Source organism: Carcharodon carcharias, chromosome 12 (genome assembly GCF_017639515.1).
Source record: "Carcharodon carcharias isolate sCarCar2 chromosome 12, sCarCar2.pri, whole genome shotgun sequence".
Taxonomy (NCBI): Eukaryota; Metazoa; Chordata; class Chondrichthyes; order Lamniformes; family Lamnidae; genus Carcharodon; species Carcharodon carcharias.
Genome location: NC_054478.1, coordinates 145488952 through 145505540, shown reverse-complemented (window position 1 = coordinate 145505540; position 16589 = coordinate 145488952). Strand labels below are relative to the sequence as shown.

General features: G+C 38.4%; 1 protein-coding gene across 13 annotated transcripts in view; it reads left to right on the top strand.

The window, feature by feature from the left end:
• Nucleotides 1–16589, top strand: part of hdac4 (histone deacetylase 4) — a 454869-nt gene that overhangs the window by 396629 nt on the left and 41651 nt on the right. For 10 of the 13 annotated variants that reach the window (XM_041201589.1, XM_041201588.1, XM_041201586.1 and 7 more), the window contains 2 exons: nucleotides 7406–7526; nucleotides 12849–12895. In XM_041201589.1, coding sequence (XP_041057523.1) covers nucleotides 7406–7526; nucleotides 12849–12895 — 168 coding nt within the window. The remainder of the gene's footprint in view (nucleotides 1–7405; nucleotides 7527–12848; nucleotides 12896–16589) is intronic. The other 3 variants (XM_041201590.1, XM_041201587.1, XM_041201585.1) reach the window with 1 other exon arrangement.

The window sequence follows — 16589 nt, the reverse complement described above, 5'->3', positions numbered from 1 at the left end:
TATTATCTAATGTATTTGCCCTAACCATTCTTTTTGCTAAAAATAAGATTCTTCGGGTTGACTAGCAACCCATTTTTGTACCGGTATGGCATTATTAAATTATTTTTTCATGATAAACTTTGTGTAATCTTTTTATATTTAAAAGGCTTGTCATGTTGACAATGCTATTTATATATCCTCAAACCCAAAATAAAAAGCTGAATCTTGACTCCCAAAGTATTTCAGTTGAACCTGTTTATAAAACAGTATTCTGTAAATAAAATGTTGGCGTCTTTAGTAAGACCAATGATATACATCAGGTGAGACTATCACTTGGTTTAAAACTGAAGCATATCACTAAGTACAAACATATTTATATTGTGATTTGAAAGACCTGAAGCTCAGCATGACACTGGCACCAATCCATCTGAACTTTTACCTACAAAAGAGATTATGCTGGTACATGACTGTACTGAACAGTAATCCCATATGGAAGAAGTGTAAATAGAAACACAATGTTTGATAAGATTTGGAATATATTATTTCCATGTGTCATGTATTAAATTATATGAAAACCTATATGGCTCACACATATATAGAGATGTGCTGATCGAGTTACACCCACTGTTGGATATATTGATACGTTGGTCAGCAGTGAGAACATACTTTATATATCTGTCTGTGTAGCGTGTACTGTATTTTTGCAAGGAATTTAATTATTTTAGAAATTATCGTACTAGCCTGCTTACCTCACTGTATTCTGCACCAGTCTTCCTTCATCCAGTAATATGAGGCTATTAGCGATGTGTACTTTGAACAGGTGTAACTCCTGACTAGGGCAAATAATTTACTACTAATTGGACAAACTTTTTTTAATATTGTGAGATCTAATTTAGTATAAAAGAAATATTACTTTGAGTTAATATATTGCTACCTGTTGATGTATCCGAAAGGGGGACTGAGGGAACTGTGGCAATGCCAGTAATGTATTCTTCACTATACCTCATAGATAGTATCACAAAGTTTATGACATCTACATTTGTCTTCCCAATCTCTCCCCACCCGCCCCCATGTAAACTATTTGGAATAATATTTGGTGAATCTAAAAAAAACTAATTCAACCTACATGGATATATTTTATTTGATATCTGGCACATTTAAAGGGGAGAAGAAAAGATATAAAAGATATAATTATTGCATTTTCAAATGGATTAATATTTTCTTAATTACTCGTTGATCTCTTGTGGCATTGTACCAACTAAGTCAGGGAATACGGCAGCTCTCCTACTTGCCTCTGTTGTCATCATTTTACTATTCCCCTCTCTCACCTCTTGAATTTTTTTTTCTCTCGTCTTCTGCTTCTCTCCCCAACTTTCTTTTACTTCTCTGTTTTCTTGCTGCCACACTTCCACCTCCCCCATCTGAAAGGAAAGGATGGTACAGCAGGGAACGGAACTATCAATGGTGGAGGCTGCCTTTAGGTCTGAAAAATAGCCCTCAGCAGAGCCATTTCCATCCTCTACCCCAGTCACGTTCTCACCACTGTCTACCCCTACCCCTTCACCTTCACACTAGCCCCTCCCCTTCCTACCAGCCCCTTACTCCCATCACTATCCCTATCCTCTGCTTTTGAAATATCTTCTGAATCCTTATATCATCACCTGCCCTTATTCCACTGTCAGTTACTTCACACTTCTATCCACTCCTTCCTGCAAGAGCACCACACCCGTGACACCACCACCCCGGCTCCTGGGGAGGGTGCTGGAGATCAGGGCTTCCTTTCTCAGACTGTTTCCCCTCCTCACCTATTCTACTCCCCTCCCTTCCTCTCTCTCTGTCTCTTGAGCTTGTTTTGTTTTTATTTCTCAGCTTGTAAATTAATAGAACACAGTACAACAGATGTGTGACCAGAATACTGTGATTATTTTTTTCACTCGACCATGAATGCATGCACTCATACAGCCTTTCTCCGAAACAGAACGCTCAATATAAACCTGAAATTCTTCCTCTTGCCTTCCAAAATTATTTGGAGAGATACTATGCAGGAAGCTCAAAGCTTAAAAAGTAAAGTATCAGCAGAGCAGACTGACACTAAAGTAACGGTGAAGTTCAGCACACTACCCATGCTTCAGTATTGATAATTCAGCGGTAGCAACTTTGGATAAATTGGAACCTTTTAAGAAGTATGGATTTTTCAAATTTTTATTGATTACTTAAAAATTTAAAACTATTTGCTACAGGCAATTAAATAAATAAATATGTTATGAATTGAGAAGTTCAAATAGTACGAAAGTTAATTGTGGAAAAACGTTTGGGAGAATGCAGGAGAGAATCATGGAGGCCCCATCTCCCAGGAGGCAGCAGTTAAGGCTGAGCAAGTAGAGGTTGTAGGATACTCGGGAAAATAAAAATGTTTAAAAGTTAGAGAAAAAAAAGCTTTTGCTGACAGAGGGGAAAACCAATTAGTTGCAGATGGACAGAAGGCAGAGTGACTGTGAAAACCACCTGACTGGGACCAAGGGCTGTTGCGGTGACAAACCAGAAGCACAGTGAAAATCATTTTCTGCAAAGAATTGGGGTAATGGAAAGGGCCATCCAGCAACTGGCTATAACATGCCTAACGCCATTATAAGTCAGAGGCCCTGCATAGGCAGATGTTGTACAGTGGGTAGGGGGTTCAACCCACATACAAGAATGCAGAAGTGGCAGGAGCAGAGTGAAGGACCCAGCTCAACAGGCCACAAAAATTATTTAGTAAGGAAACAAAGATTTCCAGCCGGTTATCCTTTTAGTATGGCAAAAAACACTAGAGGAGCAACCGGCTGGAAAGGATCTCAAATGGAGTGATAATAGCTTGAAACAGCAGGGGACTGTCAGCTTTAGCAGGGGCAAAGCAGGTGTGCAGTTGATATTAACAGTGGGTGAGGGTTGTGCATTGATTAAAACCTGGATAGGAGGAGGAATATATTAATATGTAAGATCAAAATAAAATTCAAAGCAACTTAATGAAAAACTTGCCTGGGAAAATCGGGATGTTGTTGGAATTCTGACAGAAGATTCAGTTTAGTATTTGAAACAGAAAATCAGAAAAGATCCAAAATGTTTAAAATGAATATTTTAATAGAAACAGCTTTCAATAAAAGCAGACCATATTTCTGTACAAACAGCACCAAAGTATGTAGCACTAATGTGATGAACCTGTGACGTGAAAGAAGTATTCTTCCCTTTACACTGAAGGTATAACTAGTCTGATAATGGGTTTACCCCAGGCTCATGGTTTCAATGAAAGCTTCTGATGAAACTTGCCCCACATACTAAAATTAAAATCTGGTAGACATATTAGTTTCCTGTTTTACAAGTCTAGCTCCCAATCTGTTGAATAACCTGGGCCTTCCACAAATTGGAACAGCAGTTTCAGTACAGCTTGGTGTGGTTAATGTTTCCTTACAAACAGATCTCCTGTGGCATTGCTCAGAAGGAGTCAAACACTAGGGATGGGACTTCTGTACCATTTAATGCATAATGAATTGTTCTGCTAAGATGATGCTGTATCGCTGAAAGTTTAAAATGTTGAGTTGCTGTTCAGACTGCAGGCCATACACCCAGAATCAGATGTCTGGCTTTTATGTTGTGATTGGTGAGGCTTTCTTTTTAAAGTCATTAGCTACAGACCTTTTGACCGAAGAATTAATAAAGCTATTTTTGCAGGTGGATGATTTCTCTGTGTTTTTCTTTTTTATAAGGATATTGGAAGAACATAGCTAGAAATTAATTGTAATGCAGGGAATGTAAAGTATAAAACTTCATTCTAATAATTTCAGTATGCCAACCAAGTTGGTCTGTGTAAAAAAAAAAAAAGATTTATTTCCATAAAGTTTAGTTTAAGGTACCATACAGCAGAATTGGTTTCAAATTAGCAGGGATTGACGATGTGTTCAGGCATGAGGTTGTATATCCTTCCTCAGATATTTTGGACATGGGGAGATAACATTGCAATTTGTAACATAGCAGACAGATGCATACCACAAGTGACTATATCTAGCTTAACTTTGGCTACTGGATATTTGAGTCAAGTGCACACCGAATTCGAGATTGCCAGATCACCTCTGTTACAGTAACTCCGGTTGTAGCAGACCTCTGATCTGAGTGTTTCTTTTTCACCCTATTTTCGTGTCCCTCTACGTAAGGTTAATTACAAAGAAATTTCACCAGCATTGCTATATGTTTTCAGAACTCTCAGTATTGTGTTCCAAAATATAATTATTGGCTCAACTTTTTCTGCTTTTGTTTTGATTGATTTGCTGAATAAGTACATGAGCTGTGGCATGAAAATTTTTGAAATTTGTATATATAAATCAGCCAATTTGCTAGAATCCCTTATCCAAACATAATATTTTTTGAGTAACTACATTTTAATTTATTGGGATTAAACTGCTGCAGTCATTCCTGTGTCAAATGATGCACATTAGAAATGTTGGAAACCCTGCTAAGGTAACTGGACGGCTTGGGTATACATTACAGAGATTGAATATTAAGGTGGAATTCCAAATACTTTGAACAGAATGCTGAACAGCTTTTCTCTTATGCTGATCAGAAGACTTCAACTAACTATAAAGTTGACTGCAAGCTACTTCAGTATATGTCATGTTATAACCAATTTAAGTAAGCATAACAACAAGCAGTGAATTTCTTTGGGATATATATTGAGAATCTATTTTGTCTAAATGAGACAGTGGAACTGGATTAATGCACGTTGTGCAATTTTATGTAACTAGGAGAATGGTTGTGTTTTAAGAGTTAAGTCCTTTGCCACATGTTGTGATATTTGTTACTGAAGATTCTTATGTACTAAGTCTTGCACCCAATTAAGTATTATGTCCTAAATAGATTCCATTCTGTACATTTAAGCAGAACTGCATATGCCCCCTGCTGTTTGCACCTCTGGTAACAGTAAGGTTTGTTTCATAGCCAGCAGAGAATATCGTGACAGCAGGGGGCAGCAGGATTGTGAATGACAAAATTAAAATGTCACCAAAACAGATGAAAGATGTTTTTTGATCTGTGCAAAACAATATATTTTTTTAAAAATATTATATATATTTCCAGTTTTGAATTCCTGCAGTGACACTTGTCTATTTCAAAAGCTTAAAAATGCATTCCAAAGCAGAACCTGAATTTGTGATTTTTATTTCTTTGGGAAGTAGAAGATCCATGTTATTTTAAAAAATATAAAGAGCTTATTAATACCAACTATGAGCTTTTTCAGAAATGACGCACTTAATATGTTTCTGTTCTGTAACACATTTATTAACTTTCCCATAAATATGTCAAGTATTATTGCTTCCAATTACACATTTCTAGCATATTTTGTTTAACTGTTTGGAACTGTATCTTTCACTTTGGGGAATATTGTTAACAGAACGGCAATATATTTTATATCTAAAATATAATTAAAAGCATGTGCACTAGCCTATTTTTACCTTAATATCATTCAGCAATAATGCACAATGTGTCATCTGCTACCCAATAATGATTGCTAGGGGAAGTAAGTTGTGATATAGGAGTTCTTTGGCTAAGTCACAAGGTGATAGTGAATACCCTTAGTTCCTGTGCTACTGCCATTTTCAACCTTAAGTGTATGCAAAAAAGCTTTCTTTTCTTTTATCACCACTATAAATTGACATTACTGTCTATCATACAAATCCTTAGCACATTTATTGTAAATTCCACAATCTACTTTCAGTGGTGGTGTTAGTCCATTTAAAACAAACTGGTTAACACTTCAGTGAGAGATACTTGGTATGAGCGTTCTGAGCATTTGTATGACAACACTGCTCAGGGTGGTGTGTATGCACCGTACTGGTGATAAGGGACTCTGATGTGATCCTCCACATCTGATATACTGTCCTTGGACATGACACTGTGGATATATGGGACCAATCTTGACAGCGTAAAAGCATAGCTTGATTAGCTTACTAATATGATAGCATTAAAATCACTTAATCAAATGATAGCTTTGCAATTCACTATAGTTGCCTGTTGTTCTTTGTATATCATATCAAACTTTTATTATCTTCACTCTTGTCAAACACTTTTTAGCTCCTCCACCTGTAGATGAGCTTAGCGGTTTTTTTAGCAGTTACATGGAATAGGTGACAGGGGTTAAAAGATATCAATGAAAACATTCATGTAATAACTGTTACGATCTCTGTAAAGACCGATAATTGGAAGTTAGTTAACAGCTGAAAGAGTGATACGTCAAGATTTCACATTTTAAAACTTTTACTGTCACAAATGACTAAAAACCACAATTGACAGAACACCATTTTCTTTTTGTAGGCAACTTATACTTTAAACTGCAGGAAAGAGAAAAGTTTTAGAACGACCAAAAATTTCCCACTACGGTTATAATTTACACTGTCCCTTAAGTGGACACTTCATCCTCCAGGAACAATTCTGTAATTATTCTTAGCTCCCAATAATTTGCTTAATTTTTAATTTCCTAGCTGGGTAATGTCTAACCCCAGAATTGACTTTCACTGTCGGGTTACACTGTAGATTCCTTCCCTCTAGCCCCAAGCTAAGCGAATCTTCCAGTCTCCATTAAATCCTCATGAACTCGATCTTCATACAAACATACAAATTAGGTGTAGGCCACTCAGCCCCTTGAACCTGCTCTGCCATTCAGTAAGATCATGGCTGATCTGAGCATGAGCTTTCACCCACGTACTGCTTGGCGAATGATAGAGTGAGCAAATCTCTGAATCAGGTGCAAACCTGGCTGCTTCTATCTCTTGCTGTCTACTTCTCGGATGGCTGCAGACCACACCAGACAAAAATTGCAAGCTGCTGTCTGTCTGTAATATCCATATGTTTATAGGGAAGCCTGTAACCTAATCTAACCATTTCCACATGCCAACAGAAAACACATCCGCTTTGTATCTAAGTAGAAGTGCTGATTCATTATCTTTGATCCCAATTTTATTCCATCTTAAAACTAAATGGATAGGCTACAACACCATTGTTTACAAATCGATATCTGTACCACCTTTCAATGATTTTGGGAGACTCGGGGTCTAGTCATGGCACACTCAGAGATTGTGATTATTGTCCCCCAAGCATAAATATCTTGCACCCTATTCTCAGCAAAACAATCTAAGCCTTCCTTTATGATCCCTAACAACCAAATCACCCAGGCTTACTGTCAGGTGGACTTCAGAACAAGTCACATGAGCCCCTTCCTTTACCTTGCATTTAAAGATACATTCCCAAAATATTATATTATAATCCTAAAGATGCAGTCCTACAACATAATCTTTTAAACATCATAAGTGTAACATAACTGTTAGAAGAAATTTTGTTGATTTGTGTTGTTTACAGTTGTACTTATTGTTCTCATATCTTTAATATGTTTTTATTTTTGTAGTGTATCAGAGGAAGGAAAGCATCGTTGGAAGAACTACAGGTTGTCCATTCGGAGCAGCATGCATTACTTTATGGCACAAACCCACTCAACAGACAGAAGCTTGACAGTAAGAAACTGCTAGGTACAGCGCAGTTCACTCCTCTTTACCTTTTGATGCAGCATTCCAGAAATAGCCATTATTTCTCAGACATTGGTTTGGCAGTGATATAACATCAGTAAACACTGAAATAAGAAGTGAAAAATTCCAAAAAAAATTTTGTTTAATCTTTCCTTCATGATGGTTTCAATGCTTAACAGGTACCAACCGCATTCGATTTAAAAGTCTAAGTTCTATAATTTGCCTGTTTGTTTTAAAGGGTTTCTGAGGAGCTACCTGCACTTAATGGATGTTCTTTTTATGCATGTCACGTTGTCCTTACTTGTTTTAAATGTAATCCAGCTGAGTTGCATGGAAAGAATATGATCTCCCTGTGGGGAACTGAACCCTTAACCCTTTAACCTGCTAGCGAATCGAGAAACTAGCAATCTCACTGGGCTGGGAAATTTCAGCTCATACACTGTATACAGGAATAAATTTTGTTGTATTACTTTATTACTTAAATTAGTTCCAAATTTATTTAAACATGTAAAATGAACACTTCAACTAAGATGTTACGAACTCTAAATACTATTCCCCCATTTTCCCATTGCTTTCTTCTCATTACCATTTTCTTACTGCATTCCGTTCTTATTATTTCAACTTACTTTTAATTTTTTCAAGAGGGAGGAAAGTAAAAGTACTTCATGCCTGTTGTTGCCGCAGCTTCATTTTGGCAGTGGACACAACTTGCAAAAAAGAAGTTGCTGTTTGACTAGCTGTAAAAACAGGCCTAAAAGCCAACCTCTCAGTCTGTCAAAAACCAATAATATATAAAGCTTGACAGAACCAAAGGGTTGCTAGCAGGTGAGTAAAAGAGCCTGTGGCCTTCAGAGCCTGAATGTGCCAAGACAACTAAATTCATCTATGATGTTGTAAGTTATAAACCAACATCCATTTTCCCAACTTTCATATGCTGAAAATATTGTCATCTTTTCAACAAAAACAATCTACTATCGAATTTATTTCTTTGAGTTGTTTCTATAATTTAACACCTCTTTTGACACAAAATCATATTTGGTGTGCAGAAATTGTTGAGCACTTCAGGGACTGGCCACAAAACAGCAGCAACGGCTTATATTTATATTCCACCATTAATGTATAAAACATCCAAAGTTGCTGCACAGAAGTGTATAAAGCAAAATTTGACACCAAGTCACTTAAGGCGATATTATGGCAGATAACCAAAAGCTTGGCCAAAGCGGTGGGTTTTAAGGAGTGTCTTAAAGAAAGAGAGGCTTAGGGAGGGAATTCCAGAGCTTAAGGCCTTGGCAGCTGAAGGCACAGCCACCAATGGTGGAGCAAATAAAATTGTGGATGCTCAAGAGTCCAGACTTGGATGAGCACCTTTATCTCAGAACTTTATGGGGCTGGATGAAACTATCAAAATGGGGGTGAGGTCATGGAGGGATTTCAGAACAAGGTTAGAATTTAGTCATTGCTAAACCAGGTCAGCGATCGCAGGCCAAACAGGACTTAGTACGAGTAAGGATAATTGGATGACCTCAAGCTTACAGTGGGCATAATATGGGAGGCTGACCCTATTGAAATAGTCAAGTCTAGAGGTAATGGAGGCATGAATGAGGGTTTCAGCAGCAGATGAGTTGAGGCAGGGGCAGAGTCAGACAACGTTACAGAGATGGAAATAGGCAGTCTTTGGCACAATTATGTGGTTGGAAGCTCATCTTGGGGTCAGATATGATACAAGTTTGCAAACAGTCTAGTTCAGCCTCAGACATTTTCCAGGAAGAGAGATGGAATCAGTGGCCAGGGAACAGAGTTTATCACTGTGGACAGAAGACAATGTTTTTGTCTTCCCAATATCTAATTGGAGAAAATTTCTGCTCATCCAGTTCGTGTTGGACAAGCAATCTGATAATTGACAAACAGTGGAGGAGTTGAGAGATGGTAGTGAGCTACAGCTGGATGTTGTCAGCATACGTGTGTAAACTGACACTTTTTTAGAATGTTTTTCAAATCACTCAGGGGCATCATGTAAATGTTAAATAGGAGGAATCAAGGATAGATCCTTTGGGGACACCAGAGGTAACAGTGCAGAAGCAGAAAGACAAATCATTGCAGGATACTCTGGCTACATTTAGATAGATAAGAGCGGAACTAGGTGCATGATGTCCTACCCAGCTGGATGATGATGGAGGGATGTCAGAAGAGAATTGTGTGGTCAACTGTGTCAAAGGTTGCAAACAGGTTGAGAAGGCCCAGGAGGGAAAGTTTACCTTTGTTTCAGTCACATAGGATCTCATTTGTGACTTTCGTAAGAACCGTTTCAGTACTCTGGCAGCGGCAGAAGCCTGATTGGACAGAGTCAAACATTAAGTTCTGGGAGAGATGGGAATGGATTTTAGAGGCCAACAACATGCTCAAGGGCTTTGGAGAGGAAAAGGAGGTTGGAGATGGGATGGTAGTTTGCATTGTCGGTGGAGCCAAGGATTTTTTTTAAGAGAGGGAAGGTGATGGCAAATTTGAAGAGAAGGATAGTATCTGAAGACGGAATATCAGCCAACACTGGAACCAGTAAGGGAGGTCGGATCATCAGTTTAGTGGGAAGAGGGTCAAGAGAGCATGAGATCAATCTCACGGACAAGATGAGCTCTGAGAGGGCATCAGGGGAGATAGGAGAGAAATGAGTTCAAGGCTAGGGCGAGGGGGAACTTGAGAGGAGGTTATCCAGGTGGGATGCCAGAAGAGAGGGAAGTGACAAAGGAAGTTCAGATGGTCTCAGCCTTAATAACAAAGAAGTCCATGAGATCCTTGCATTGTTGGATGTTGAGAGGCAACCATTTGTTACTTAACTTTGTCTCAGTTGCTGGAGTTACAACCTTTTAATGTGGTTTTCAGTGATTGAAAACAATTAGGGACGTTGTTGAAAAAATATTGTTTTCTTTTTAAGAGAAGGCCTGAGTGGGATTAGAAATAAAGGGATGATGGCTTAAGCTAAAATGAGGGTTTGCATTTTCTGTTTGGTAAATATTTTATGTTATTAGGGTTCCTATTCAATTAATTTAGTAATTTCTGATATATGAGTAGTTCTTTGTTATTGGTGTCAATTTTTGCATCACAGCACATGAATCAATTAGCTCAGAGTAATTAACTAAATTATCAAAATTCTAAAACCATATACATTTTTCTAAGTCATATTTAAGTTTTTATATTAGTTTGAAAAACACTTAAATGTCTACAAGGTTGTCAAAAGATATAAAAATGTTGAATTTTTGCTTCCAATGTTTAAATTCACTTTTGCTTTTAAACTTTGTGATAAAATTCACTTAAGTAAAATGTAACCCTTGTGAAAAGCATTTTCAGCACATTCTGTGCTGAATATTTCTGCTTTTCACACTGGTTTAATTTAGATATTGACCTGTTTTCAGGGTACCTGAAGTAATGTAGCATGGGATCATTTTTTGGCCTTAACATACCTTATTTACACTATCATTTATTTGTGCTGCCTTTTGTTTGATTCATTTTCGTTATTGTTTGCAGCTTTTGTGACTTAGACCGGAGTTTTATGGCCCGCCCCGCCAGCGGGGTTTTCTGGTCCCGCCGAAGTCAGTGGACTTCTGAATGGCTCGCTGCACTTTTCATCTCCGTCCCACTTTCCATCTCCGTCCCTGCCAATGCAAGGCTGTAAAATTCCACCCTTAGTCTTTTTTTTTTAACCAATTCAAACTCCTTTGCATTGCTCACCTTTTTAGTTCTGAAGTCGGTTCTAAAACAAGTGCATTCACCATCAGTTCCCATACTTGGTTCCTTACATGCACTGATCTCTACTTGCTTTTTCCCTTTCTCCTCGATTTGAATTGAAAATAAACCACTGCGTGCTCGCAACCCCTGTCACATTTGTTGCCCGTAAGACTTTAGTTAGGAGGAAAAGAAACACCAACTGTAGTCTGAACCAAAAAAAATGTCTGCCAGTTTAAAACAAGAAGTTGCCTAAATCCATCTGAAGGTTGTGGTACCAATTCCATATGCAGAAGTTTACATTGGTTTGACAGCACAGAAATAGGCCATTCAGCCCAAACAGTCCATGCTGGTGTTTATGTGCACATGAGCTTCCTCCCAAATTTTCTCATCTAAATCTCATTGTAACTATCTAATCCCTTCTCCCTCAAATACTTGTTTAGCTTCCCCTTAAATGCATCTATACTATTCACTTCAGCCACTCCCTGTGGTAGTGAGTTCCATATTCTTACCACACTTTGGGTGAAGAAATTTCTTCTGAATTCCCCATTGGATTCCTTGGTGACTATCTTATTTTTGTGGCCTCTAGTTATGCTCTTCCCATAAGCGGAAGCATCCTCTCTGTTTCCAAGGAAATGAGTAGTAAGGAAACCAAACCATTTGTATTTACCTATATACTGGAAAGTAGTCTTAGGCGTTTTCTGTGCCTCCTACAAAGCCTTCCTGTCTGTTAAAACTCCCACAGCACAGCACCATTTTTGCCAAACGTCCAATTGTATTTTTCTCCTTACTTCGTCACCTATTGGAATGCTAACATGTGACAGCTGTGTGTTCTGATTGCTTTAACTTCAGAGGAACCTTGGCATTTAAGGAAAAAAGTGTCTGTTTTTGTTTCTATTTGATTTAGTAAAATCATATTTTCAAAATTCACTTCGCTGATGCTTAATTGCTGCATCGATACTGCTTTTAAATGTGCAGATACCCATAATCCATGACATTTCCCTAATTGGTAGTTTACAAGAGATGTAGGAGGCCTCAGACCCCCATGCATTTGCTGGCGTTGCATTCCTATTTAGCTTAATTATAGGTATACATTATGAAATCATGCACTGTAGTTTTTCAGGAAATTAGGTTGTTTCTGTTGTGGTAGGTACTAAAGAAAAAAATACTTTGTTCCATGCCCTTATACAAACAAGCATTTAGATTTGAATCCAGAATCCCCTGGAGTGCGTAAACATCTGTTAATTTACATAGTTACTTAACTATAACTTTTTTGAGTTTCTATCTTGATTTGCATAGTATGTAGACTATGAACCAATTAAGTTCCAGTCAACAATGACAAAAAGAATTGAAAGAAAGGAAAATAGCTTTAAATACCCTAACATGGCGAATAAACTGTGAGGAACTATTTCAGTGATAAAAAGCTTTTGCATGGGCCCAAGAGGCCAGTAAAGGGGGTTAATAGAGCATTAGGGGGAAATACACCTTGAAGACGTTCATTTGTATTTGTAATCCCCACCATTGAGTTGTGATTACAACATTGCTGCAAACATTATGATTTATTTCAGTACTGTTAACGAAATGCTCTTTTAAAATGTTATTCCACAGGTTCCATCACCCCAATGTTTGTTATGCTTCCTTGTGGCGGTCTTGGAGTAAGTTTTTTTTCCCTTTTAAAATGCGTAAATAATGTCTTGTTTGTTCTTTCCATCTCAGCGGCAACATAAATTGTTGCTTTGACTTCCACTCAGCAGATAATTGAGAACAGATGTCCCCCCATAAACAGGAATTCAAGGTTTGCTGTACTAGGAATGTTGGCTAAACCACAGCTGGAATATGTGTGACATTGTTCAGGGAAACTGAATGATAACTAAAGAAGTATTCTTGATCTCACCTTAGAGCAGGGACTTGCAAAGTTGCACAGAGCTGATAGGGTATGGATTTACTCCGCAAATGCCCTGATTCCACCATACAGCTCAGTCCCTTTTCTCAGCTGTGAGGAACCGTTTAGCAGAGGTTGGCTATGTTTCCACAGGGTGGGAGGGAAATTTGTCCTCCTGACATATAGCAGCCAATTCAGACCAATATAACTAGCTGCATGGGAACCGTTGTTTACATGCCTCCCTTAGCCACAAACGATGTTTGGCACTGGGAGAAAATAAAGGAAGTCCAATTTTTTTCTTGCCAATTTCACCCCCCGCCCCTCCCCCCCCCCCCCCCCCCCCCCGGCTTTTTCTGAAAGTGTTGTCTTCTAATTGGATACAGTCTATATTCATTCTCAGTATTTGATTTGAATGGCCATTATTCATGAATGACAGTATCAACAGTCTTTTTGACTGTTGGAAACAGCACAGTTGACCGAAATATGTCCTCATCAGCATCTATACATACATATTCCTGGAAGAGGATTGCTGACTTATAATCCGCTGTCGGAGCCCTGATTTTGGTTTACTCAAATGAGGGCTGCTGAAACCAAATGCATGTATACCATTGCCTCAACTAGGTTAAGATAAGTCGGCACAGATCACGGATCATACCTGTCAACTTTGTGATATGTACTGCTCAGCTGCATAATGAACAGACATTATATGCCATTGCAAGAGTTACATAATGTCTTAATATAAAAATAAAATAATGAATGAATTCATTTTTCTCATTGACAAATTCATTTAATTGCTTTCCAAGTTATTCTGTTCAGTGTGAGAATAAGCAACAGTTTATTTTCCCCTGTGAGCACTTAGAAACTCTGGCTTGTTTTAATATTCTGGTTGTAAATGCAACAATCTTGCTTTATGTTAAATGTTTTGAGTAAAACTTTGCACAACTGTATGTCATACTTATGCTCTCTTCCCCTATTTTGATTAGAATTGTTCGAATGATATTTCTGAAGACCAAATGTTTTAAATTTTATAATGTTGTTTTAACTGGGTTATGTATGCAGGTGTGTAAAATAAATGTGTAAAATAATGTGAAAATGAGAGAAAAAAACTCTCATCTTTTGCTCCATTCCTACTAAATATTCACCCATAATATGCCTGCATTTCAGCAAGTGAAAATGCTGTTGGCTTGTGCCTTATATAAAAAATACAAAAAGCTTTGAAAACATGTCAAAAACTATTTCCCATGTAATGACCCATGGCAGCAATTTATCTGTTTGGTTGAATGTGCTTATGGTGCTGCCAAGAGTTATTAAAATTAGTACTTTTTAAAGCTTTCATTTAAAAAAAAAAGTCACTTCATTTTGCTCCCACAAATAGTCTTCATAAAAAGAGTTGATGCATCTGGCAGTTTTGTAAGACAAGTGACTTGGAGGTAATGAAGGCGGCTTCATTTCTTTCTGAATTGAGTTGTTTGCAAACAACAGAGCAGTGGTAGAATGCCAACTTGTCACAACAGTGTGAGCTTCCCAGAGCTAGTGTTCACCACTCTCTCAGTCTGCTCAATAAACAAAAGAATTGAGAGAGGCACAAAGACAGTCAAACAGCACTGGTCTTAGTGTGCGTGTGAATGGAAGTGGGTCCAGCATGTGTTTTCATGTTGAATAGTTTACTCGCATTCAGATACATTGTGGTTTCACTTAACACCAGACCCTTGTTATCTACATGGGAAATAGTTCTTGACATATTTTCAAAGCTTTTTGTATTTTTTATATAAGGCACAAGGCAACAGCATTTTCACTTGCTGAAACGTAGGCATAATATGGGAGAATATTTGAAAGGAATGGCGCAATCAGATGTGAGTTTTTCCCCTCATTTTCCCATTATTTTACAGTTACACAGTAAGAATCTATGTGTACCTGTCAATGTATTTTATGGTTGGACTTTTCCAGTTCTGTTGACACCAACCTACGATTCTGCTGCCCATTAGTCTAATGTTGCTGTCTATCTGATCTCCTCTCTCTCTCTCATTGGTCCTCTCTGTCTGTGTTCTCTTCCTCTCTGACTATTCTCCCCATTTTCCTTATCTATGCTCTATCCTAGTTTTGTAGCTGCAGAAAAAATTCGGTCAGCTTAATTGTTGAGGTGGACCGTAGCCCGAATAACATCTGTACCAGCCTTCAATCTTCATCAAAAAAAACTGGATGTTCTCTGCAACTCTCTCTTTCTTTAATTTATCCAGTTTTCATCAAGGGGATTGTGAAAATTGAGAAATCATTAAACAAAGCTGCCCTTTCAAAATAATTCCACACTTACTGAATGGATTCATATTCACTGACTGCAATATTCACATCTTTCATGTTCCTGGTCCAATCATATTCTTCTGAAATTTATTCTGTCTGTGGCCTTAGCTTACCTGCTGTTGCACCAGTTATATTAAAAGTTTAAAATAAACAGTATCCATCCACAGGCTTTCCTGACCAGCCTTCCATTTTCTACCTCTAAGCTAATCCAAAACTCTTGTTGGCCATAGCCTAACTTAGCACCAAGTTCTCTTCACCCATCACCTTGGCTACTTTGACTCTCAGTTTGGCAGTGCTTCGACTTTAAAATTCTCCTCCTTATGTTCAAATCCCTCCATGGCTTTCCCTTCCCTATCTCTAACATCCTCCAGCTTTACAAGCCTCCCAAGGTCACTGCATTCCTCTAATCCTGGCCTCTTGCCCCATTTTAATCACTCCACCGTTGGTAGCTGCACTTTCAGCTGCCAAGGCCCTAAGCTCTAGAATACCCTTCCTAAACCACTCAACCTCTGTTTACTTGGTCTGACCTATATGTGGCTCCATACCCACAGCAATGTGGTTGACTCTTAACTGCCCTCTGAAATGGCCTGGCAAGCCACTCAGTTCAAGGGCCATTAGGGGTGAGCAGTAAACGCTGGTCTTGCCAGCGGCACCCACATCCCATGAAAGAATTTTTTTCAAGTCCATCTACTACTTTTCCCAAGCAATTAAGCTTGTCACACAAGCCTTCATGCTGTGTGTTGCAAAATTACTTGATCATGAACATGAGGAATTACAGCTTGCTATCCACATGGGCCTATTCTTTGGGTCTTGCGAGCATTGTGTGATCCTGCCTACATGATGTTGGGGTGGCCAAACAAATTCAGAAAGACAACAGAGAGTCCACCCACCACCTCAAGACCTTTAATGGTGCCACCATCACCAAGTCCCCAACCATCGACATCCTGGAGGCTGCAATTAGCAAGAAGCTGAACTGGACCATCCATGGATGAGGGACTTCAGTTACATGAATAGATTGGAGAGGCTGGGGTTATTTTCCTTGGTGAAAACCAAGGGACATAATCTGAGGACAAGGGGCAGGTCATTTAACAATGAGATTAGGAGGAATTTTTTCACTCAGAGGGTGGTGAACTTTTGGAATTCTCTACCCCAGAGGGCTATGGAAGCTC